The sequence below is a fragment of the Vitis riparia genome, chromosome 10 (genome assembly GCF_004353265.1).
Source record: "Vitis riparia cultivar Riparia Gloire de Montpellier isolate 1030 chromosome 10, EGFV_Vit.rip_1.0, whole genome shotgun sequence".
Lineage (NCBI taxonomy): Eukaryota > Viridiplantae > Streptophyta > Magnoliopsida > Vitales > Vitaceae > Vitis > Vitis riparia.
The window spans coordinates 18,865,810-18,888,898 of NC_048440.1; the positions used below are offsets into that span (position 1 = coordinate 18,865,810).

The window sequence follows — 23,089 nt, forward strand, 5'->3', positions numbered from 1 at the left end:
GGATATTTGATGTATTTTATATGTAAGGTTAGTTAGAAAATAAAAAAGAAAAATAGGTGAATGTGTTGCAATGGATATATTTATATTTAAAATTAAAAAGAACAGAAAAGAAAGAAGAAAACAGGTGTAGATAAAGGGAGGCAAAAAAAACACCTGGTGTTGGAAGATATTACGTAACGTACCTGGACATATGTGATTGAAACCGGGGGATTCATCACTAAAAGCAAGGAGCGCCTTTCCCGCAAAAGCTGAGGGCATCACGTGGCCTCTTTTACTGATTGAGCCCTTTGTCAGTGGTACAGTCTCAGGTGAATGAGGCAACGCAGCTGCTGTGGTGGTGTTTCTGTAAATAATCCAACTTAAGTGGGCCAACTCAGAACATTGTTTCTTAACGCCAATCCCATCAATCGTAACGGAATAAACCGAAAGACATAGCACTTCGACCTCTCTAAAATAACGATCTTAGCCTTAGTCCATATCCAGTGGATTATCTATCATGTGGAAGGGTGTTTACGTCATTTAGGGAACCGAACTTTATTTTCCTGAAAAAGCGATTCGTCAGGAAAGGCATTAACGGCGGTGAAACGAAGTGTCATTGTTCATAGAACTGATAAGGTTTTGTATCTTCAACGCTTTTGCCTCTGTGACAAATAGGAAAACAACGAGATTTCCGTTGAAATGAAAAACTTGAAGTTTGTGTGGAAAATTATTTCCAGGAAAACATCGCCTTTATTTTCTCAGAGTTTCTCGGAGATCTCAGAAATGTTTGGGAGTTCTTCAAGACAAATCAGATCCTTGATGAAAATAATACTTCCAATAAAAGGAGAAAAAGAAAACAGAGCTTCTCGAGATCAGAGTGTTGAAAACGAAAGTTCAATGCAGAAAACGCCTGGTTGTATCAGAATCTGGTAAGAAAAATTCTTTGCATTCAAACTGATAAGATTAGAGAATAAATTTCTTAAGGTTCAATTCGAAATCTTCCAAGATCAGCATTTAATTGATCAGTGACAGAAAATTCATACCTCAAATAGCTCTCTCCTCTGTAATTCATTCTTCTCCAGTCAAATCGCGTCGAGAATCACCTTAAGATTTTTCTTGGCTTTTCAGAAGCACAGGAATCTCCAGAACGAGAAAGAAAAAAAAATTGAAAGGAAATTGAATTTAGTTAAGATTTTTCTTGGCTTTTCAGAAGCACAGGAATCTCCCGAACGCGAAAGAAAAAAAAAAAAGAAAAGAATTTAGAGCGTGAGTGGCGGGAACGATATTCCAAACAAGAAGAGGGGCAAAGTGGGAATAGATGTAAAGCTGGGTTAAGAAATAATGAGGTGGTGGTGGTTTGGGGCTTAACGTCCCGTTCATGGCGGAGTGAAAACTGAAAAGTAATTATCCGAAAGGAGCTGTCGCATCGACATCTGTAAATTTTTTATTAAAAATCACCATTTGCCTATTTATTTATTTTAAACTTTCTTTTTTATTTTTCCATTTTACTTCTTTGCCCAACTCCCGAAGCTCGTATGGTGGTAGAGAATCTCCAGGCTTGAGCTCGTAAAAAGAATTTGTCTACGTGGCAGAGGGAGAGGGGCTGTGCATAAAACGCACCCTGGCATACGTTACGTGTTGTGGGCTACGTTTTCGGCCTTTTTCTTTCCTGCCATACTGTCAGCTTCAGCTAAGGTGGAGTAATAATAATTATAATAATAAAAAAACTTTTTATTTGTTTATTATTAATTTACTCATTTCTCGACTGCGGTTGCTATAATACGCTAGGGGTTGTCCTCTTCCCTGGCTCTTTTTCATCAGGTGAGAGACAGAGAGAGCGCTTTGTTTCGGAGATTCGTTCATGGCAGATCCGAGCATTCAGTTTCCTTAATATTTGATACCTTTTATTGTTTACTTTCGTTATTTTCCTTCAGGTTTTCTTTTATCCTCTTCCATGGCGGATCTTCGATTCCACTTTTAAGGCTTTCGGATCCTTCTTTTTCTTCTCTCAGGTTTCTATTTGGTAGTTTTTTTTTCAAAAAAAAAAACCTTCTCCGAAAAACCCAAAAAAAACTTTTTATGGAGCATTTTCAGAGGAGAGTACTAGTACTTGGGTGATGGCCGTTTGATGGGTAAACATTTAATTGTTTTCTAGTGCAGGAGGTTTATCTGCTGTTCTTTCTATAACTTTTCTGCAACCCATTTCTTTCTCCATTCTTTCATGGTCTGAAGAATGAAGTTCTGATATCTTCGGATTCTTACTCAGGCATTTTGTTTTCTCCCCAAGGAGCAAGTGTTTGTTTTTTATTATCCTTTTGAGAGGTGATTTTTTTTTTTTTGTACTCGAGTTTTGAATCAATATGGATTCAAAGAGGAAAATGGACTCGCCCGAGTCAAACGTGTTGACTCGGTCCTCACCATTTCCCGACGAGGTATTAGAGCGAGTTCTGGGGCTCGTGAAGTCCCACAAAGACAGAAGCTCAGTCTCTCTTGTGTGCAAGGACTGGTACAACGCGGAGAGATGGTCCCGGACCCACGTGTTCATCGGCAACTGCTACTCCGTTTCGCCGGAGATCGTTGCTCGGAGATTTCCCAACATTCGAAGCGTGACGCTCAAAGGGAAGCCTCGTTTTTCGGATTTCAATCTGGTCCCGTTGAACTGGGGGGCTGATATTCATGCTTGGCTTGTTGTGTTCGCCTCCAAGTACCCTCTTCTTGAGGAGTTGAGGCTTAAGAGAATGACTGTTACTGATGAGAGCTTGGAGTTCTTGGCTACGACGTTCACCAATTTCAAAGCTCTCTCGCTTTTGAGCTGTGACGGGTTCAGTACGGATGGACTTGCCGCCATTGCTACTCATTGCAAGTATGGTTTTCCTTTTCCCCGTCCCTTCTTGTGTTGATCAAGTCTTTTTTGTTTGGTTGTTGACTTTATATTTGGATTGGGTTTCTCTGTATTGGCGCACTTTGATTTCTTTGGACTGGTGTTTGAAGTTGAAGGCAAGGGGATCTGAGTAATTTCCTCGTTGAAAAAAAAAACTTGTTTTTATTTTTATTTTTTTATTTTTATAGTCTGGCAATGAATATATGTTTGATATAAATGGTTTAGATTTGTGGTCTTGTTTGCTTCTTATTACTGTGAGAAAACAGAGTCCTAGTGGAAAACGTAGTGCTCCAACTTTTCCTCTCCTTTTTCTCTTCTTTTCCCATCTCTCTCTTGATGTGACATTTGACCTGTTAATGAGCATTTAATGGATGGCATATCCTTGGTGTCATCTTACCCGCGCGCACACACAAGAAAAAGAAAAAAAGAAAAGAATTCCCCGTTTTTTACTCTTTAAATATAAAGAAAAATAGGGGTACATACCTTTGCTCCTTTTACAGTATGGACATTATTCTGTTCTAGTGTATCCTTTAGGGCTAATTTTTCCTTGTATACTGATAATTGGTGGGGCCGTTTCTGTCTATTGTTGACTTCTTTTTTTCCCCCCTTTTTTTTTGGGGGGTTTGCATTGCTAGCGTAAGTGAATCAGATCCATGATAATTGTTGTTTGCTAACATGTAATTAGAGGGTATATGGTTGATGAACGATTGTGAGCTAGTCAAGCGTCAAGGAGGTCTAGTTTACTTTGAATAAGAACCAGTTAATAGGATATTTATTCCATGTTTTTTGTATACCAATTATATTTTTATTCTGGATTTCTTTGTGTGATGGTCACCTGTGAGTTGTTTTAGCCCATTATTACTTTTCACAGATAAAAAGAAAAATAATAGAACAAAATAAAGGATTTTGTGCTGGATCTTTGCTATTGAAAATTATGAGGCAACTTTATGAGTATGTGGGTATGAATTACCAAACAATCAGGAACCTAAAACCTTGATCACCAATCCAGATTATTGTATCGGCAATGCATCCATAAGCACCATCTTTCGATATTTGTTCTGAAACATCATCAGTGATAAGATCACCCATTGTTCTCATTCTGTCATGAGCAGAGACATGAAGTTTTTCCTCTTTGTTTAGTACCCAGATGGAGCCACAAATTGAGGATGGAGAGTATTATTTCTTCCAAACAAAAGTTTGACATTCTTAGATTCATTTTCTCCTGCAACATGATTGATCAACTTGCTCATTTGTTCTATTGTACAGAAACTCGATCTGATTAGGAATATGTGCCTATCCCATGCTAATGGGTTTGTCTGTATATCTTGATTTTTTCTATGTGGAAATGTTTTATAGAGAAGATCCAAACAAAGGGAAAAAGGAAAACTTCTAAACACCAATTTGGAATGCAGGAATATGACGGAGCTTGACATACAGGAGAATGGCATTGATGACCTTGGTGGGGGTTGGTTAAGTTGCTTTCCCGAAAACTTCACGTCACTGGAAGTGCTGAATTTTGCGAATCTGAGCAGTGATGTCTCTTTTGATGCTCTTGAGAAACTAGTGAGTAGGTGCAGATCTTTAAAATTCTTGAAGGTTAACAAGAATATCACCCTGGAACAATTACAGAGGTTGCTTGAGTGTGCTCCTCAACTGACAGAGCTTGGTACTGGGTCCTTCCATCAAGAGCTCACAACCCGCCAGTATGCAGAGCTTGAAAGTGCATTCAACAACTGCAAGAATCTAAATACTCTCTCTGGTTTGTGGGAAGCTACTCCACTGTATCTCCCAGTTCTATACCCTGCCTGTACGAATTTGACGTTCTTGAATTTGAGTGATGCTGCTCTGCAAAGTGGTGAACTTGCCAAGCTTCTTGCTTACTGTCCAAATCTACAGCGTCTTTGGGTAAGAGGCTTTATACTTTTCGTTTGTTTGGTCCATCCATTTCATCCATAATATCTGGAAGATTAATGCATCAAGGCATATAGAGATTTAGCCTCAATTTTTTCATTTATTATGGAGAATGGTTCTAGTCATTCTTAACTCGCTAAGGAGATCATAATCATTCTAATTTGATGAAACTACAAGCATGTTTCCATGTCTTTCTGAAGAATGAAAATGCATCCCAACTATGATAGTTGTAATCAGATATTTCGTCATTGACTTCCCTTGGTGGAAAATCAGCTGGCAGGTGATTCTTCTTATCTCTGTGGTGCCAGTTATGCTGAATCTATCATTAGGAATTATGCCATGTAGTGATTCCATGGATAATAGTATGTGTTTCAGCCTCTTTAACAGACTTGTCCCCACACCAATATCTCAGCATTCTTCCGCACCAAGCAGGATAATGTACAAGAATGCTGATATATTCAAACTGTTGAAAGTTTTGTTATGATCTACTTGTCCAAGTACTGACAGGAATAATCACTGTTTTTTGGTGAGTTGCATATTTAGTATGAAGAAACTATATAATGTCACATAATCTTCATCCATTAGTAATATATCTGTGTCAGCATTTCTAGCTTTAGAGCATCTTTGGGTCATTTCATGATTGCTTGCATAAGATAATGCCCATAGGCTAATGAGAAGCATGCCTCCCACCCCCACCTCCCACCCTTGACATATATATTGTTGAACCACCAAATGTTACAGTGGTTAAATTGGTTTTCAATGTTAATTCATGGTCCCAAGTTTGCTTATTCAGAAAATCATTTCCCTTCTTTTCCTCAAATGTCAAGATGGATCTCTCTGTGTGTGGATTTTTTATTTCTTCAGTCAAAAGTCTCTATATTGAAGATGCCTTATTTATAGCCATTTCATCTCCCAACCACTCTTTTTTCTCTCCTCATCAGCTCTCCACGACCTTGGAATAAACAATAATTTTCAGTTTGACCTATTAGATTACCAATCATCTGTTACAATTTTAATAGTAAAAGAAACCAAAGAAGTCGGAAAGGCAGGCCAGCCATTAAGAACACTTTAATGACAAACCCCACCAGTAATTTGAAAAAAAAATTGGGAGATTCTCTTCAAAGTGCTGCTGTGACTTGTGCAAAAGACAAGTTGATTAAAGCAGAACCTCATTTCCTTCCCTCAATAGCATATTATATCCTAGATGTTCTAAATTAATTCTAAATCCACTTTTTGTTGCAGGTTCTGGACACAGTAGAAGACAAAGGGCTGGAAGCTGTTGGATCTAGCTGTCCTTTGCTCGAGGAACTACGTGTCTTCCCTGCTGATCCCTATGAGCAGGATGTTGTCCATGGGGTGACTGAAATGGGTTTTGTTGCTGTGTCTTATGGCTGCCCTAGGCTTCACTATGTACTCTACTTTTGTAGGCAGATGACTAATGCTGCGGTGGCAACTATTGTAAAGAATTGCCCTGATTTCACCCACTTTCGGCTGTGTGTAATGAACCCAGGTGAGCCTGATTATCTTACTAATGAACCTATGGATGAGGCTTTTGGTGCAGTGGTGAAGAATTGCACCAAACTCCAGAGACTTGCAGTTTCAGGTCTACTGACCGACCTCACATTTGAGTATATTGGAAAATATGCCAAAAATCTGGAAACTCTTTCAGTGGCTTTTGCTGGTAGCAGTGATTGGGGGATGCAGTGTGTGCTGAGTGGCTGCTCAAAGCTGAGAAAGCTTGAGATAAGGGACTGTCCATTTGGCAATGAGGCATTGCTCTCGGGTTTGGAGAAGTATGAGTCTATGAGGTCACTCTGGATGTCAGCCTGCAATGTGACAATGAATGCTTGTAGGCGGCTGGCCAAGCAGATGCCAAGGTTGAATGTTGAGGTAATGAAGGATGAAGAGAGTGATGACAGTCAGGCTGATAAAGTGTATGTCTACCGTTCCGTTGCGGGGCCAAGAAGGGATGCTCCACCTTTTGTTCTGACTCTCTGAAGTTCAAAAAATATTTGGTACTCTCTCTCTCTCTCTCTCTCTCTGTGTATGATTTAGAGAGCTGTAACCTTGTAGGACTTAGGATTATAGTATCCATTATTCCTCTTCACCCCAAAGAAAAAGAAACCTAAAAGGGAAACTTTGTGATGCATTCTCACCACTAGAGTAGTGTAGCCTCTCAGGGCCTTGCTATCATTCTCTCCATCTAAATTGTGAGCCTTTGTACTTTTGACACTTAGAGGTTAACAGTGCATTGGTATGTCATTTCTTTGTCATTTATTTATTTATTACGTTATTTTGTTTGGGCCCTTCCTCTGGAGGATTTTTAATTGATCCTAGTTGTCATTCTTTCTTTTTTGTGCCTGAGAATTAATGTCCTTTTAAGGTTTTCAAATTACTAAATGGCCTACTCTTTTCTAGAGCTACCATTGAGAAATCTAGGAATTCCTCCTTTGAATTGCCATTTTTCAGCTTTCTTGCTTATTGTATTGTCTTCAGTTCTCTGACAGAATGTTATTTGGACATTGAAGTTTTTACTGGGTCTGTTGCCTATTTTAGGAATCTTGATCTGTATGCCAGCTTTGTAGCCATGTTTTCTTAGATATCATTCTTATACCTGTTCTAATACCATTCTGTGTGTTCATCCATGCAGGTTTCACAGAGGATGGCTAATCCACATGCATAAATAGCTGAGAGTCATAAGACTGGATTAAATAGTGTGGGAAAGAAAAATGATGAGGGACTGTGAAGCATAAAATTTGTTGATCAACTACCGGATCTGTTTCACACAGCAAACAGCAAGCCCACGGACAATCCAAATACAGAGAAGGTATAAGATGGAAAGAAATTGCCTTCATAGCCTCCAAAGCCAAGAACATAATTGTCTCACTTCTGGATCTACCATTCCATGCAAGGTTGCAGAATGCCAATACACAAGTTAGATGAAAGAGCCATTTCATGTTGGGTCTCTAAACAATCCCAAGTCTGTACTCACCATGTGTTGCCACCAGCTCAGCATGTCCTATTAAAGTCCTGCTTCGAACACAAATTCACTACGACAAAAAGGTGAATTTCTGTTTTATCGTTGATTTGACATCTAAACTTCTTGGGATGTGGCCGTGTATATCAGTAGACTAAATGGCATCAGAGGGATGAGAGCCTTTCGCAAATGGGTGAATGCGCTCTGTGGCATTGTTTGAAGCATGCCACTCTCATCAATGGCAGCCTTGCAGAGGAGAAAGAACTTTGCGGGGGAAGAAAAAGCTGTTCTAAGACTTTGGTGGGAGATGAAGGCACAGATGGTGCTGGGATCATATCAAAATGGGAATAAAGGGTGGCTGCAGGTGGGTCAGGTCCAGATGTTTAGATCCATATGCTGTTATTATCAACTGATGCAATGGAATAATGCTGGGTGGGTGGTGGATGCCGATGAACTGGCCGGCCCCATTCAATCAGTTGAATGATGGATCTGTGTCAAGTCCGATCTTGACGGGTCAAGGAGCCTGTCTGGTGCAAAACTTGGAAAGGAAATGAAGGATTCCCAGTGTCGTCCACATGAACTTGGTCGCATGGAATATTGTTTATGGTTGTTGTATGAATTGGGTTGTGCCATATCTTTCATGGCAACTGTTCTCAAGTGGACAATGAGTTGTCTGTTTGCTTCTGCTTTTGTCTCTATTTTATAATACATATATTTATGGTAGAGGCCTGGGAGGATCACTCGCCAGTTGCAACTATTCATGTTGATCTTTTGGTGTTACCATGGCCACAAAATATGTTCTCTGTCAAGTCGGTTTTCTATTATGCTCCTTTAGATTATGGAGGTCACACAGGATACGAGTGAATGGTCTGAGAGTCCTATCACTCAGTTTTTAGCTTTTACGTGGAGGATCCCTTGACAGCCAGTTGTGAGTTTTGTCTTTGAAGGGCCATTGCTGACAAGTCTCTGAAATGCTTTGCCACTCCCTCATTTGGGGTGTTGAGGAAAAGTTGACATCTGTGCATGGGCTGAAGAAATGGCTTCACAAAAGACTCAACCTAGGCCGAACCTGATCCAGTTGAACATGGCACCCAAATGTGTTCAATGAGCTCGTCTGCATTTAGGGTTTAAAAATAACAATTTTTGAGATTAGTTGTTAAAGTCCTCAATTATTTTTAGAAATAATTTTTTTTTTCTGAAAATTCCCATGTGAAAAATAGTTTTTTTTTAAATTTTTTTTTTTTTTTTTTTTTTTTGAAAAAGATACCATGTATTAATATATTAATAGCTAAAAATATCTTCAATTTATTCTAGAAAATCACTTGAACTCAAACTACCCAAAAAGGGTGAATAGATGTCTCCCAGAATTGTTTTGAGTCAATGTGTGATCATCAGATATGAGAGTAAAATCCAATCATACAAGGAACATGTGAAGTATGTGAAAAACACCCATAAATTTTATTAAAAATTGAGCAATGTGAATCCTCTTGATGTTTTCCCATGATGTGCATCCTCTTGATGCTCTCCAGCGATGTTATCATCAAGTTATTATTCTGCACCCCAGAAGATTCACCGTATTTGGAAGTGCACTTCCGATATTGATCTTTGAAGCTCCATTTTTGGGAATTGTAGAAAAAGAATTGATGGGATTGTGAGATGGGTTGTTTTACTTTTTCACATTTTTTCTTGGGTTTTGGTTTACCTTTTTTTGGTTCTTTTAAATTTGTTGGTTGAACTTTTGTTTTATTGTTGTATCTTGTTGTTTGAGGAACCTTCAACTTCTCGGATTTAAAACAGAAAAATTAGAATTGAAGGGCATGGACATTAGTTCATGGGTCAACGTTTATTTTATTTTATTTTTATTTTTATTTTTCACTTTTTCATTGATGATGAAGACTAATGGCGTTAGGTCTTGAAGTTCTCTTAACCAATTTTTTTTTTTAAATAAAAAATAAAAAATCCAAATTAAAAGTTGATCGGAAAAACGAAAGTAGAAAACCAATAAGGTTATTAAATTGAAGATTAAAAAGTATTGAGAACAAAGATTCGGAGAGGGATGGGGTGGACGCTTTTTTTCAAATTCATTTAATTGTCTTCCTCATCTACGCCATGGGGTTCACTCGAGGATGGGAATTTTTATGTGATATAGAGGTGTGGTCGTGGTTGGGAAAAGGGGGACATATTTTGAACTCTATTGTTGCCATTCCTACTCTTATTCAAATTCCAATTTTTTGGCCCGTAAAATTTACACAACATAATAGATACCGATGAATGCATTTTAATATCATTATTCATCCGAACTTACTCAATAAGACTTGCTTGAATGAGCTTATAAGTTAGAATTGATGATAATCTCGAGTTTCTAAAACCTATTTGATATTATTTTTATTAGAAGTGTTTTTAATAAAAGTATTTTCTTTAAAAAAGTTTTTAAGATAATCATTTATTAAAATGTTTTTCTATAAAACACTAGATAATTTTTTAATATTATAAGTGATTTTAAAAAAATTTTAAAATGTATCCTAAATTTTGTTGTAACATTTGATTTTTTTTAAAAGATAATTTTTAAATTACAAAATATTTTTAAAAAGCACTTAACCTATTTTGAGTAAAAAAGAAAAAGTTATTGAACATACATTCCACATCACATCATGCAAGCCGCTTCACATATTTTTAGTAAAGAAAGTAAACATATATTTAACATCACATGAACCTTAGCCCTTAGTTCTGATATCAATTATTGGATTAAGTTTTTATCATTTTATCTAAAAATTTATTTGTGAAAAGATAAGTCAAATCTTTTATAACATTTGATATCACACGGAATAGATATGGTCTAATAGCCCTTAAAAAGTGACATTATTGCACCTCAAATATTTACCCCTTTACACTGTTTAAACAAGACAATCTGAACATTCAAAGATGCTGCATTCAGCCTAAACAACCTGACAGCTGGGGTATCAAGTGTATACCTCAATGAACCTGCCTTCGACCTCATAAATTAATCCATCAAAGCCAATATAACTCAGATAGTGCAACAATTGGCTGAAAAATAAGCCCAATATTGAGCCTTCCGACTCGGCCTATAGGAATCTTGATCCATTCTTTAGTTAACCCCACATCTAGCCTCTAGGCTAGGTTTGGGAGGTCATCATGGAATTTGCAAAGTAAACATCATGCACGGGGTTTGCTAACAAAAGTGAAAATGAACTAGATTGAAAGTAAAGACTAATGAATGATTTCTCAAGATTTGCCGGTGATGAAAGCATTTTTCCATGGAATAGTTCAGGGTGAGCCCCCACTCAAAACACAATCTGAGAGGCGCAAAGCGCAAGCAAAAGTGTAGTGAGTTGTTAACAACGTCCACTAAACTCAGCTACATATACACAGGAGAGAGAGAGAGAGAGAGAGAGAGATTTTACCCTCCATCATTTTTATTCACAATGCTTTCCATCAATGGCCACAAATTCACATTTGGCCCCGCTCACCACACGAGGCACGCGATACCCATGTGCTAAGCCCCACCAGGAAGCGTCCCTCCTAATGAGAACAAACTCTGTTTCCACAATGGTTTTTGCCACACCAACTTTGAAACCCCACCAAGTCTGAATGTTCATCTACTCCATCTTCATGTGTCATTACTCAAGATTATTAATCAGTGAGTCAACAGTCAATGGTAAACTCTCCCATAATTTGAAAGTCTTAATCACATTTGTCGGTCCAATTACTTGAATTTTGAGGCGGTAAGTAGGATTTTGGAAAGGGGCTTTTGACCGTGATTAGCTTCACAGGATGATGCATGTCCTAAACCCCTATGACATTTATAATAGCTTGAAGGTATTGTTTGGTGAAAGGTCTTTTCTATAAGTTTTGATTTTATAATTTCTTCATTTTTTTTCTTTTGGTTTTTGGTCGGTTAGAGGGTGAGATTTTGATCATCATGTAGCCATATAGTATACCTAAGCAAAATTTTGGTGGGCTGTCTCATTCAAATATCAAGCAAATACTAACCGTGTATCAAGCTGTGAGCACAGTGCAGGCCCCATATATGCATGACCTCTAAATTAAAGCACACATCATTCCCTTTCAGTGTAAGAGGAACAACTTAGCCAGCACCATAAATTTTACCATAATCATTTGCCAGGATAGTGGGAAGGGCATTAATGATCTACACATCTGCCCAAAGCTTTCCATTTTTTGACAGTCATATATACCTGATCCCTATCTCAAAATACAAAAAATGTTGCAGTGAACAAGCAAACTTTGAGGCAAACATTTCATTCTTATTGTCATTGAAGACGATTTTCCATTCATGGACCTAATCCAATTAGCAAATGATCCAATTGAATGGCCCCCGAAAGTGGCGAACCACCACACTTTACTGTGATGGCTCCACCCCCATACTAATCCTGATCATGAGGCTTAGTCAAAATGGTGATGGGGTAAGGGGTGAGGGGTAGTCCCAAAAAGGAGATTAGGACCATCATTTTGGGAGAGTCATTTTCAGTACTAGTAAGCATCCTTAAATGAATCACAACAAGGCTGCAACTGGCTGATTTGATATCTTTCTAGTAAGTATTAATTTGTAGATAGCTTAAGCTGTATTCAAGCATATGAAAAAGGGTCTTTTCCCCTTGATTAGGTACTCTTGAGGTTATGGCTTTTAGCCTTTTACATTGTATGTACCTTCAATGTGTGGCATACAAAAGGTAATCGGATGAAACTTCAATTAAGCTTTTGTCTCTAAATAGTACAAAATTGTTGAGAACATATATTTTTCGGGTTTCCTCTTTAGGATGGATGGCACCAAACTTCTATCTTTTCATCAAGTCATCGTTTTATCCTTCTATTTCCATGTCATTCACCATCTTCTTCATTTTTTTTTGGGTAGATGGGCATGAAATATTGTTTCATGTACCTTTCTCTTCAAAGCAAAGGCAGTTCGTAGCTATGCTTATGCCTTGGATTTCCCTTGTTCCCTACTCAAAAGGTGCCCTACACCATCACTTTCTTGGCTTTTCATACAATGGTGCCTTGGCACCTAACATTCTACAAAGCATTTAACAAGCACAGAAAACATTTCAGTATCTTTTGCTCACAACATTAATCCTTTTTATGAGATTTTTCTCATGCCCTATCATTCAAATAAAACAACTCATGAGTAACGGTCATGATCACACAATTATCTTACAATTTGGTCAGAATTATAAGGCATTAAGCCACTCAAGTTTGATAAATATTAATGTTTGGTAATCAAATTATTATGATGTGCGCCGACTTCCATCACTTAAAAAAGAAAATTTGAACAAAAAAAAAGAAAAAGAAAGTTGAATTGCTTTCCACATAATTAAAAACAAGATCATCCTTAAGACTAGGGATAAAGCATACTCATGACAACAAGATTACATGAAATAATGGTCCGTGACGAGCAAAATAATGAATATTTTTGTCATCTAAGACGCTATGCCACTTTTGTCACAAGCAATACTACCGTTAGATTCCTATGATGCTTAAGCTTATCCCCATGATCTGAATTTTGTTTTGTAAGATGGGTGAATACCATTTTGTGCTCTCCTTTGGAGATGACAGCTCTTGGGTACACTTGAGAGAAAAGGCTAGAAAAGAGTCCAACTTTCTCTCAATCTTTGTGTGTAGATTTACTCTCATTTCATATTCAAAAAGTGACCCCTTGCTCAAGGCATTTAAGAGAGGGGTTCACATGGGGGGTTGTGGGTGGGGACTGTGTCATCTCCATGCTGAGAGGGTAGTGAAAGCTACTCTTTTTGCTTTTTCTTTTCACCTAATCAAGACCAGTGTCCTTATTTTGAGAGTGGTCCATATGGGTTTATGTCCTTTCCCTTGGTATTAATCACACATCCTTTTCTCTTTCTTGGCCGCCTTCTTCCTCGCTTAGCATACTCCAACCTCTGCTCTCACTCTGTTCCCATCAAATGTTGCCTCAATTAATTTCCCTATTCCCCTGAAAACATTTTTCTGAAAAGTAAAAAGGATTGAAGATGATAAATTCCAAAGATCTCTTGACAATGCCCCATCACCGATCAAATCAAATAAAAGCAGAACATGTTCAACTGTGCTCGGCATATCTTCTAATTTACTTCTCCAAACAAATATCCACTCTAAATCTGGATGTTCCTAATTTTACATTTGCGTTACAAAATAAATTAAATTAAGGAAATTAGTTATTTTCATATCATAGAAACTTTATATGACAGTAAATGATTTTATTTTATTTTTCTCATATATTTAAAATAGCAAAATTTTAATTCATTCATATGCAATTTTCAGAAGAGTTAAATTTCCAACTCATTTTGTCTCTCATAAAAAGCCTTTTTGCCCCATCCTTCTCCTCCCCCTTTTTTTAAATTTTTTTTTTATGGGCCTTTTCCTTAAATGTGCAATAAACTTCCACCAGACTAGGCTACCAATTTACTTCCAATATGACAGGGATGCCCCTACTGTATGGAGACCGACCTTGAAATATTTACACAACCCAGGACGACAATTTCGTAAATTCGAACCCAAGGGCCAATTGGGCTTCATCAGTATACAGAGGATAAGTATGGACAGAGAGAACAGAGCCTCTTTCATCGCCTTGATTCCTCTGTCTTCAAAACTCCGGTCATTCCGGAATCTTGATCTATACTCATCGGAGCTCTGACCCTCTACATCGGAAGATGGGTTTGCTCTCGAATCAGTGAAGACAGGGATGGGTGAAGAGAAGAGACGCAGAGAAAGGCAAGAAGAGCAAAGCTCGCCGGAGTCGTCCGCCGGAAAACCCAGTCTCGGGGAAGCAATCGAGCTCATATGTTCGTTGATTTCTCTTTCTCATTCCATCAAAGTGTTTGCGGTGAAATGGCAAACGATCCGAAACAAGCTGGACGAGCTGAATTCCGGGCTCACCGCGGCGGAGAACTGCGATTCCGGAGAGAATCCAGTTCTTTCCACCGTTATTTGGGCCATAATTGATACAGTGAATGAATGCTACGATCACGCTCGTCGATGTGTCGACCTTTCTTACAGTGGAAAGCTCCTCATGCAAAGCGACCTCGACGTACTATTAGCGAAGTTCGATGCTCACATAAGGAATCTATCCGCAATCTACCAAGCTGGAATTTTGACTCAGCAGTTCGCAATCGTGGTATCGCGGCCAAGTTTGGGAGCGTGTCGCGATGACATGAGATTCTATGTGAGAGATTTGCAAACCAGAATGAAGATTGGCGATACAGAAATGAAGAGACAAGCCTTGGTGGCTTTCAACGAGGTGGTGAATGAGGATGACAAGTACGTGAAGATAGTGGTGGAAATTGGCGATATCATAAGTCTCTTGGCAACTTTTCTTGACTCGCTGGAGATGGAGATTCAGGAAGAGTCCGCTAAGGCGATTTCGGTGATTGCCGGGTTCGATATGTACAAGAGTGCTTTGATCGGCGCCGGGGTTATTGCGCCTTTGATTCGGGTTCTGGAGTGTGGAAGCGAGTTGGGGAAGGAGGGAGCGGCGAGGTGTTTGCAGAAGTTGACGGAGAATTCAGACAATGTTTGGTCTGTTTCTGCTCACGGTGGAGTCACGGCACTACTGAAAATTTGTAGTAGTGGTAATTATAAAGGAGAATTGGTCGGTTTGGCTTGTGGGGTTCTGAAAAATCTTGCTGGAGTTGAAGAGATAAAGAGGTTTATGGTTGAAGAAGGAGCTATCACAGCATTCCTCAAACTTGCTCGATCTAAGGATGAGTCAGTCCAGATAAATTCCATAGAATTCCTTCAAAGTATAGTCTATGGAGATGAATCAATTCGACAAATGGTGATCAGAGAAGGTGGAATTCGTGTGCTTGTACGCATATTAGACCCCAATTCCTCATTCTCATCCAAAACCAGAGAGCGAGCCTTGAGAGCCATAGAAACCCTATGTTTCTCTTCATTAGGTACCATTAACATTTTGCTGAGTCTTGGGTTTATGGATCAACTTCTTTTCCTTCTCCGAAACGGCGAGGTCTTGGTTCAAGAATTGGCCTTAAAAGTTTCATTTCGCTTATGCGGATCATCGGAGGAGGCCAAGAAATCAATGGGTGATGCAGGGTTCATTCCGGAGTTCATCCGACTGCTCCACGCCAAATCATTTGAAATCCGAGAAATGGCAGCGGAGGCACTTTCAAGTATGGTATTAGTCTCGAGAAATCGCCGGAAACTAGTACAGGAGGATCGCAACATTGGCATGCTTCTACAGTTGCTGGACTCAGAAGAGGGGAATTCAGGTAACAGAAAGTTCTTACTCTCCATACTGATGTCCTTAACCAGTTGCAACAGTGGAAGAAAGAAGATTGTAAATTCTGGGTTCATGAAAAACATAGAGAAGCTCGCAGAAGCAGATGTTTCAGACGCAAAAAGAATCGTTAAGAAGTTGTCCACAAACAGACTCCGAGCCATGCTCAGTGGAATCTGGAATTCTTGAATGCTCTATTGTTTTTACTGTATATCTAATAAGTGTTTTTTCTCCGCAACTTTATTAACTCCTTTCATCATCTCAAATATGTCACTCTCTCCCTTTTTTTCCCCCTCTGCAAATATAGCTTTTTGTAACCCTTACTAGAGATTCCAATAAACAAGGTGTTATTAAGAGGATTTTCCCTTATATAAGATGTAATACATTTGTTATAGACTTATAGTTGGAGATTAACTAATGTATAATTGTGTATGCTTTTGTGAGCACATGGGAAAGGCTTGAATCCACATGGGCATTTTGAGGGGTACCAATCAAGTTTTTGTCTATCTTCTATGCTTACAAAATGAGAGCATAGATGGGGGCCTCCTCTTCCATGTATGTTTGTCTCTTCTCTCATACGCAGATTTTGTTCATTTTATTTTTAAGAACTACGCTAAATTTCAAGGATTGGAAGAGGATTTAGGCATTTGGGTTGTAGAGTTCTGTGATTATTATAATTATTTTGCCCATCTATGTGAGAGAGTCAAGTGGGTCGCACCTAACTGTCGTAGGATGCGTGGACTTAATTATTGACTAGAGGGCTTGGTGATGGAAGGGCATGTGGGCCTTGGAGACCCGTGTTGACAGGCTGTAGGGTTTGTTAATGGGACATGGAACCCCATTTGTTATCAAATGTGTGTTTTCATATATCGTGGGTGTCTTTTTGGGAGGAGCAATATGAATCAATCAAAAGCGACATGGCTTTTTGCCTTTTTCTTGTGGGTTTCAAGAAGGTCGGACCCAAAAGGGGCCTACGGTACAGAAGCTGAGGCCCAGAAAGCTAGACTGCCCAATCCATGTTTGGGCTTTGTGTTCCAGCCGGGTTTGGCGGGTGGGGTGATTCCATAATACGACGTCGTTTGGTAAGCCTCTTCCAAACGGGATAAATCTGGACCCGTTTTCCAGACACCGTCGATCAGACCTGAGAGTCACTATCATCACAGCCTTTTTCTCACTTCACTCTTCTGCATGTTCAGGTGCAAAACGGCGTCGTTCCGCATTCCATCAACGCTCTCTCCAGGTATTGATTTTCTGTGATTTGTGTTTTGTTGAAGTTGCCTTCTAATTGGTGTATGGATTTCGAATTTAGGATCTGTTTGGCAGATTTCGAAGTCATAGATTAGGTTTTGTTTGCTCCCAATGCTGTAAATGTAGTGTTGATTGAAAATTGGCAATAACATGTACTCACACCGGGTTAGATTACATGGGAGTGTTCTTCACAGAATGTGGAATTAGTTATCATGATATCTATATCATGTACATCAAGGCTGATAAAACTGAAAATTTTGATCTGAGGTATGAACACGTTTTGCCTTTATTTTTGCGGAGGAGGATTTTGTTAGGTTCAAAACTCTTGTAAAATCTTTACTTGGAGAAGGAAAGAATTATTGCAAGGAATGTCGAATTTTCTTGTTTGGCTGTGATGGTAATATGAATGGAATTTCAGATAATGAAAATTAATTGAATATTCGAACTGTTGATCCTTTCTTTGGCTTTGTTTGGTTCATGGAAAGTATCGGGAAAGGAAAAAAAAATGGAAGGAATTTCAAATTATCTTGTTTGATTTACCGTGAAAGTGCCAAGAAAATCTTATACATTCAAACTTGTGATTCTTTTATTTGGTTATTCATTGAAAAGCTGTGAGAAAGAAAATTATATTCTTAAAGAGTGCACTTTGTTAAAACTTTCAGTAGCCTTTTTTACAAGGCAAATAAAGGGGAAAAAATTTTAGGCATTTCCCCTCTTTTTTCCTAACTTTTTTTTAACAGCATTTTCTTTTTCTTAGTGCTTTCCACAAACCACTCTCTTTTTTTCTTTTTTTTCCCCCTCCACTTTTCGTATCATTTTCTTGACACTTGCTCCTAACAAAGCTTAGGCTCTGATAGGATGTTTGAAACCGTTGGGAGAAAAGAAAGAGAGTGAAATGATCACAGTAAATTTTTTCACCATGTGAAAGAACAAAATTTGTTGTTAGACCATACCAAAATTGACCATTGGCAGTCCTTTAGTGTAGTACTATAATCTAGCTCTGATATGGTGGCAAACTGATTTTTTTTTTTTTTTTTTTTTTTTTTACTAAAAAATTTATTATGATGATTTTTGGAAATATAACTACTTTCTTAAATTTCTTTATAATCAAACTCACACTACCCTATATTTCAAAAGAATGAAATTTATTTTTAGGCTATAGTAAAATTGATTTTTAGCAGTTCTTTAGCGTAGTATAGTCTAAGTTATACCAAAAATGGAGGTTCTGATTGGATATTTGAAACTTCTGGGAAAAAGAAAGAGAATGAAAAGGATCATAATGAATTTTTTCACCATTCTTTTTCTAGCTTTATTTCTTTTTGGAATGGGAGATGAAATCCAAAATGTATGAGTTCTTAAACAATTTTATTATATTTTTTCTTTTTCTTTTCAATTGCAACAAACAAGAGAAATTGAGATTTTTTTTTCCCCTTTTTCCTTGGTGGGTTTCAAGATCTAAAGGGGCCCTAGGCTTTTGAAAGTTCTGACTGCATGGTAGGACTTTGACATAACAAAGGTATCCTACATGAATAGGTTCAAAACCAAAAATAGTTGACATAGGTGACCCTAAATAGTGGGTTCGAGGCTTCTTTGAGAGTCTGCATACCCTAGTTCTTGAGTAGACTGGAGTCAAATTTGACATGATTTTTTAGCTTCTACTACTCCATCTAGCTCTTGTGAATGTCATCACTGGCTCCTGCTCGCTGTGGATGGGTTGGAAAGATGATGAGAGATGGTGTAGCAAGGTAATGTGCAGTGTTCAGATTAATCATCCTTTTCTGATGATTGCAACTTCTTCGATTTTTGTGACACTGTATGGCATGGATTACTTCAATTTTTTTTTTTTGATTAATATAAATAATTAGAGATCTGAATGCTTATCCTTTAGGAGTTAGGAATGGGTTATGTTTTAAAAAAGGGGTGATACTCCTCGATTTTATGCATTTATCATATGAATTTTAGGAGGATGGTTTTTATGTTCTCTGGTGTTGCAGTACAAAAGGTTTTTCCTACTCTTGTTCATTATTGGGTTGCTACTCAACTCAGCTCAAAGTTCCAATCCAAATGTGTGTTTGTAAATGTGGGATTGAGGCTTTCTATATAGTTTGTACGCTTGTTGAATTGTTGGAACTAGTGAATGATTAAGATAAAAATTTCTCTTTAGAGTGCTGTCTTTTCCACCCTTTTTAAAAGGATTATACAAGAATGGTGTTCTTCTATTCTTCATCCGAAATTGTGGCATTTACCTAGCAATTGGCTTAATTTGGTCAATATTCTGGTCTTGTGGCACATTTATTGGTTTGAATTTATGCATCTGTCTTGTTGAATTCACAATTTTACAGAGTTTATCTAAATTGGGAGCCAGCCCATCTGGTTTCAGTCCTTGCTAATCAGGTGTATCCTTTACACTTGCCCCTTCACAACACCACCCCCAACATCCCTGCAAATGAAGAGTCATCTAAATCTGTGATATTTTGATTGAAATTGCTCAAGGTCAAGGCATGAAATAGGAAAATGAAAAATGATAATACCGCAAATTCAAATGACATGAAACAGTGTCCAAGATTTGCAACTGAGCTGTTTTCTATCGGCCTATATTGACCAAAAGACATCAGCCCAGGAAGTTGCTTCTTAGTGTTCATCAGTATGTGGGCTAGAAAGTTTGTAGATAAAAGAGTATTAAACGGTAAAGGATTAGACTAGTATAGGATTAATGATTCTATTATTTTCCCCCTCATGGACATGTTATTGTCCTGATGTTTGATTCAGTATCAGATGGTGTATGTGCCAACCTGAAATATAGAGAGTTTATCCTTAGACAAATTGCCATATCTGGTAGTGCCCAAACAGGTGTGGAACACAGGTGGTGTGCTGACAGGTTTACCAGCACCCACTATTTGTGCAGAGAAGTTGACTTCATATCATAGTCTTTGGCTAACTTACAGTGTTCTACAGGTGTACTAGCACCCATTATTGGTACAGAGAAGTTTAATTCATATCATAGTCTTTGGCTTAGTTACAGTAAATTATAGCAATCTGATGATTTCTTCAGTTTGCAATAGTTAAATGCTCTGGCTGAAATATAAAGTTTCTGGAAGCAATCAAAATGTCATTAAATACTTTGAATTATTGTTTAATGTAACATATCCCTAGCATTTCTTAACTTGTGGACAATATTTTTAACTTAGTTATGATTATGTCAATTGCCCTGTTATCCCCTGCTATTTGTTTGTCTCTGTGTGCAGATGCATGCTTCTTATTACCGGCCTTGGTAAAGATATGTATCTTGGACATGCTGTTGGTTTTAATGCTGCCATCTTCACCTTCCAGTAATGGTTGCATTCCACTTTATAAGATGAGTGATTCTTACAGTGTGCTTTCTTGTTTCTGTTAAACTTTAGCCCTTTTGTATGACATAAGGTATTCAGGTTCCATGAAATCTCATTATTACTGGGTCCTCTTCTACTTCTGTTCTTAAATGTCTTTCACACTTTTTGTAGCATGTCAAATATCTTTGCAATCTAATGCTTGTTGCCACTGGATCTATCTAGTTGATCTGTAAAGAATTAAGGAGATGGCATGGATAAAAATCAAATTTCTAACGTCATAACTCTATATATGCTTGCAAATCTTGGTAGCTTCGGCCCATGTTCCTGGCATATGTGAGTCCACTAAGAAGAGGATAAGCTTTCTTTCTCTCTAATAAATGGGGCCAGAGCTGTTCCCTTTTTTAAAGCAACCAGGTCATAGAAGCAGTGGCTGGTACTTTAAAGATATCATCATTAATGCAGGCCAATCTAACTTCTCCTACTCATTTTAATTTCTTCTTTATCCATTTATTGCTGCTTCTTTGACATTTTTTATAAATATGACTGAAGTTGGACTGTGATTTTCTTTATTGCTTTTTACTTTTTCTTTTGTCTATGAAAACTATGACACTGTTCTCACTTCTCATATGTTGTATACTTTTTATCCCTATGGACTGACCGACCAATGTTAATTGTTGGGTCATTTTTATGCCTTCATATTTCCTTTGTCGGACCTCTTGCCATAGTCTCTTGGGAGGCTATTCAAAATTAGGTGTTGGATTTAAGGGAGGATGCCTTCTTCCCATCTTCTTTTGAAACTTTGAATTTTCTGTATCTGGAATTCTGAATAGAAAATTGTTCCTATTACTTTCTATGATTACAATAATGCAGCTTAGTTTCTTGTTTCCAGTAACTGACAGGGGCATCTCAAAATTCATTCATGGCTTCTTGCTATCTTGTTGTTGACTTGTATATTAATAAATTGTAATGAACTAACAATGTTGAATCCTTTAAGGAGCATTTGGTTGTAAGAGTAAATCCTTTCTTTTGGCTATTTATTTATTTGGTAATTCTATCTTATTCCTTAGCTTATACCATGTACACATTTTGGTCACAGAAATGAAAATAGATCTTTGGAGAATATTTCATTTTTCAATTGTTAAAATGCTCATATTTGAAAGTATGGAGAACATTTCAAGAAATATTTTGTACAGCAGTTTGGAAATATGTGACCAAACATTCTTTCTATTCTATTTTCATTTTTTATATAGAAACTAGTCCTTGTTTCTGCTATCAAACTGGACCTGAATTTCTGTTATCATAAATGGCATCCACCCATACACCTTTGCATAAAAACTCAACACCCTTTTATTTTTCCTCTGATTTAGGTGCACACTGCATGTCTTAAAAAGGATGGCTCACATTTTCTTTAGTTGAATACATTGACTCATGGAACCAAAGTTCTCCTCACCCTGAACCACTTGGTTGGCATTGAAAGTTGAATCATATTTATGAGATTGCAACCGAACATGATAGAGTTTAAATAAAAAGGAAATAGGTGAATGAAAATCCTAGGCTATCTGAGATTGTAACCATTCAGTTCATGTTTCTACTTCAAGGCACATGGGGAATATAGATATATAAATTTACATGAACTGTCATTAGTCTGATTCTGCTTTTTAGGAAAAACATGAGCCGTGTAGGTGTAGAGATGATGGTCAGTCCTTTTCTTTCTTTGAATGGGACCAATGTTGCATCATTACTGTTATCAGTCTCTCTGCTGTCATCTTCATCAATGTTAGGTGTGGTTTTTCTTTTAATATCTGTGGACTGATTGCCAATTTCCTTTTTCTTTTTTTCTTTCAGATAGAACTAACGTTTTCTTTATACTCCATTCTTTTGCTGAGAAGACACAGGAAGAGAACATTTTTAAGCTGGAGCATTATCTTAGAATTGTTTATGGCTGATGAAAAGATTATCTTATGGAGTTATGATTCCCAAAGCTTGATATCGAATTTTTTGTTATTGTCTTGGTCTTTGGCACTTTGGCACTTGCTAGTCTACCGGAATCTTTGCAACTTGTTGACTCGGGTGTATCAACATTTGGATTTAACTGCCAGCCTTTGGCCGGTCCAAGCTGGGGGGGTGGGGGCGGGTGGGTGGTGGTCAAACATAGAGGAAAATATCACCGAATGAACCCCAGTTATGTGGGGTCAGATTGGATTAAATGCACTTGAAATCTGGGTTCCTAGCATGGTCTGGGAAGCTTCCTCCAAGAAACCGGTCCAATTTAAGGGCCAACACATTTAATAGATGGCCATTATTAATTGTCTTCTGCGTGACTGCACTGCAACCTGTTTGAATGTTTTTTCGTTTAGTAAATTGGTATTGATACCAAACAATCAATTATAGTCACTGACACAGCCTTTTTGTTCCTCCATTTTCATCCTTCGCTGATTCAAGCTTGCCTCTGTGGGGTTCTCACAAGCACTGGTTGTCGCATCGGA

At 37.9% G+C, this 23,089-nt stretch overlaps 3 protein-coding genes across 3 annotated transcripts; all 3 read left to right on the forward strand.

Annotated features, from left to right (window-relative positions):
* The first annotated feature begins 1,765 nt into the window (after positions 1-1,765).
* LOC117923534 (protein TRANSPORT INHIBITOR RESPONSE 1-like) lies at positions 1,766-8,515 on the forward strand. Its single transcript, XM_034841871.1, has 4 exons — positions 1,766-2,842; positions 4,273-4,765; positions 6,014-6,786; positions 7,422-8,515. Exons 1-3 carry the CDS (start codon positions 2,340-2,342, stop codon positions 6,767-6,769), a joined length of 1,752 nt encoding a protein of 583 aa, XP_034697762.1. The 5' UTR covers positions 1,766-2,339; the 3' UTR covers positions 6,770-6,786; positions 7,422-8,515.
* Positions 8,516-14,225: 5,710 nt separating this feature from the next.
* LOC117923551 lies at positions 14,226-16,448 on the forward strand. The gene has a single exon (XM_034841893.1). The coding sequence runs from the start codon at positions 14,476-14,478 to the stop codon at positions 16,213-16,215; it is 1,740 nt and encodes a 579-aa protein (XP_034697784.1). The 5' UTR covers positions 14,226-14,475; the 3' UTR covers positions 16,216-16,448.
* Positions 16,449-17,116: 668 nt separating this feature from the next.
* Positions 17,117-22,778, forward strand: LOC117923169. The gene is made up of 3 exons (XM_034841406.1): positions 17,117-17,266; positions 20,520-20,629; positions 22,449-22,778. The coding sequence occupies exons 1-3, from the start codon at positions 17,215-17,217 to the stop codon at positions 22,776-22,778; spliced, it is 492 nt and encodes a 163-aa protein (XP_034697297.1). The 5' UTR covers positions 17,117-17,214.
* Positions 22,779-23,089: the final 311 nt, after the last annotated feature.

Excerpts from the sequence above, each read along its gene's own strand:
- LOC117923534 (XM_034841871.1), top strand. The coding sequence starts at position 2,340 with ATGGATTCAAAGAGGAAAATGGACTCGCCCGAGTCAAACGTGTTGACT. Across the intron at positions 2,843-4,272 it reads GCCATTGCTACTCATTGCAA|GAATATGACGGAGCTTGACA; the intron begins GTATGGTTTTCC and ends TTTGGAATGCAG. Across the intron at positions 4,766-6,013 it reads CAAATCTACAGCGTCTTTGG|GTTCTGGACACAGTAGAAGA; the intron begins GTAAGAGGCTTT and ends TTTTTGTTGCAG.
- LOC117923551 (XM_034841893.1), top strand. The coding sequence starts at position 14,476 with ATGGGTGAAGAGAAGAGACGCAGAGAAAGGCAAGAAGAGCAAAGCTCG.
- LOC117923169 (XM_034841406.1), top strand. The coding sequence starts at position 17,215 with ATGTTCAGGTGCAAAACGGCGTCGTTCCGCATTCCATCAACGCTCTCT. Across the intron at positions 17,267-20,519 it reads TCCATCAACGCTCTCTCCAG|ATGCATGCTTCTTATTACCG; the intron begins GTATTGATTTTC and ends CTCTGTGTGCAG. Across the intron at positions 20,630-22,448 it reads GTTGCATTCCACTTTATAAG|ATAGAACTAACGTTTTCTTT; the intron begins ATGAGTGATTCT and ends TTTTTCTTTCAG.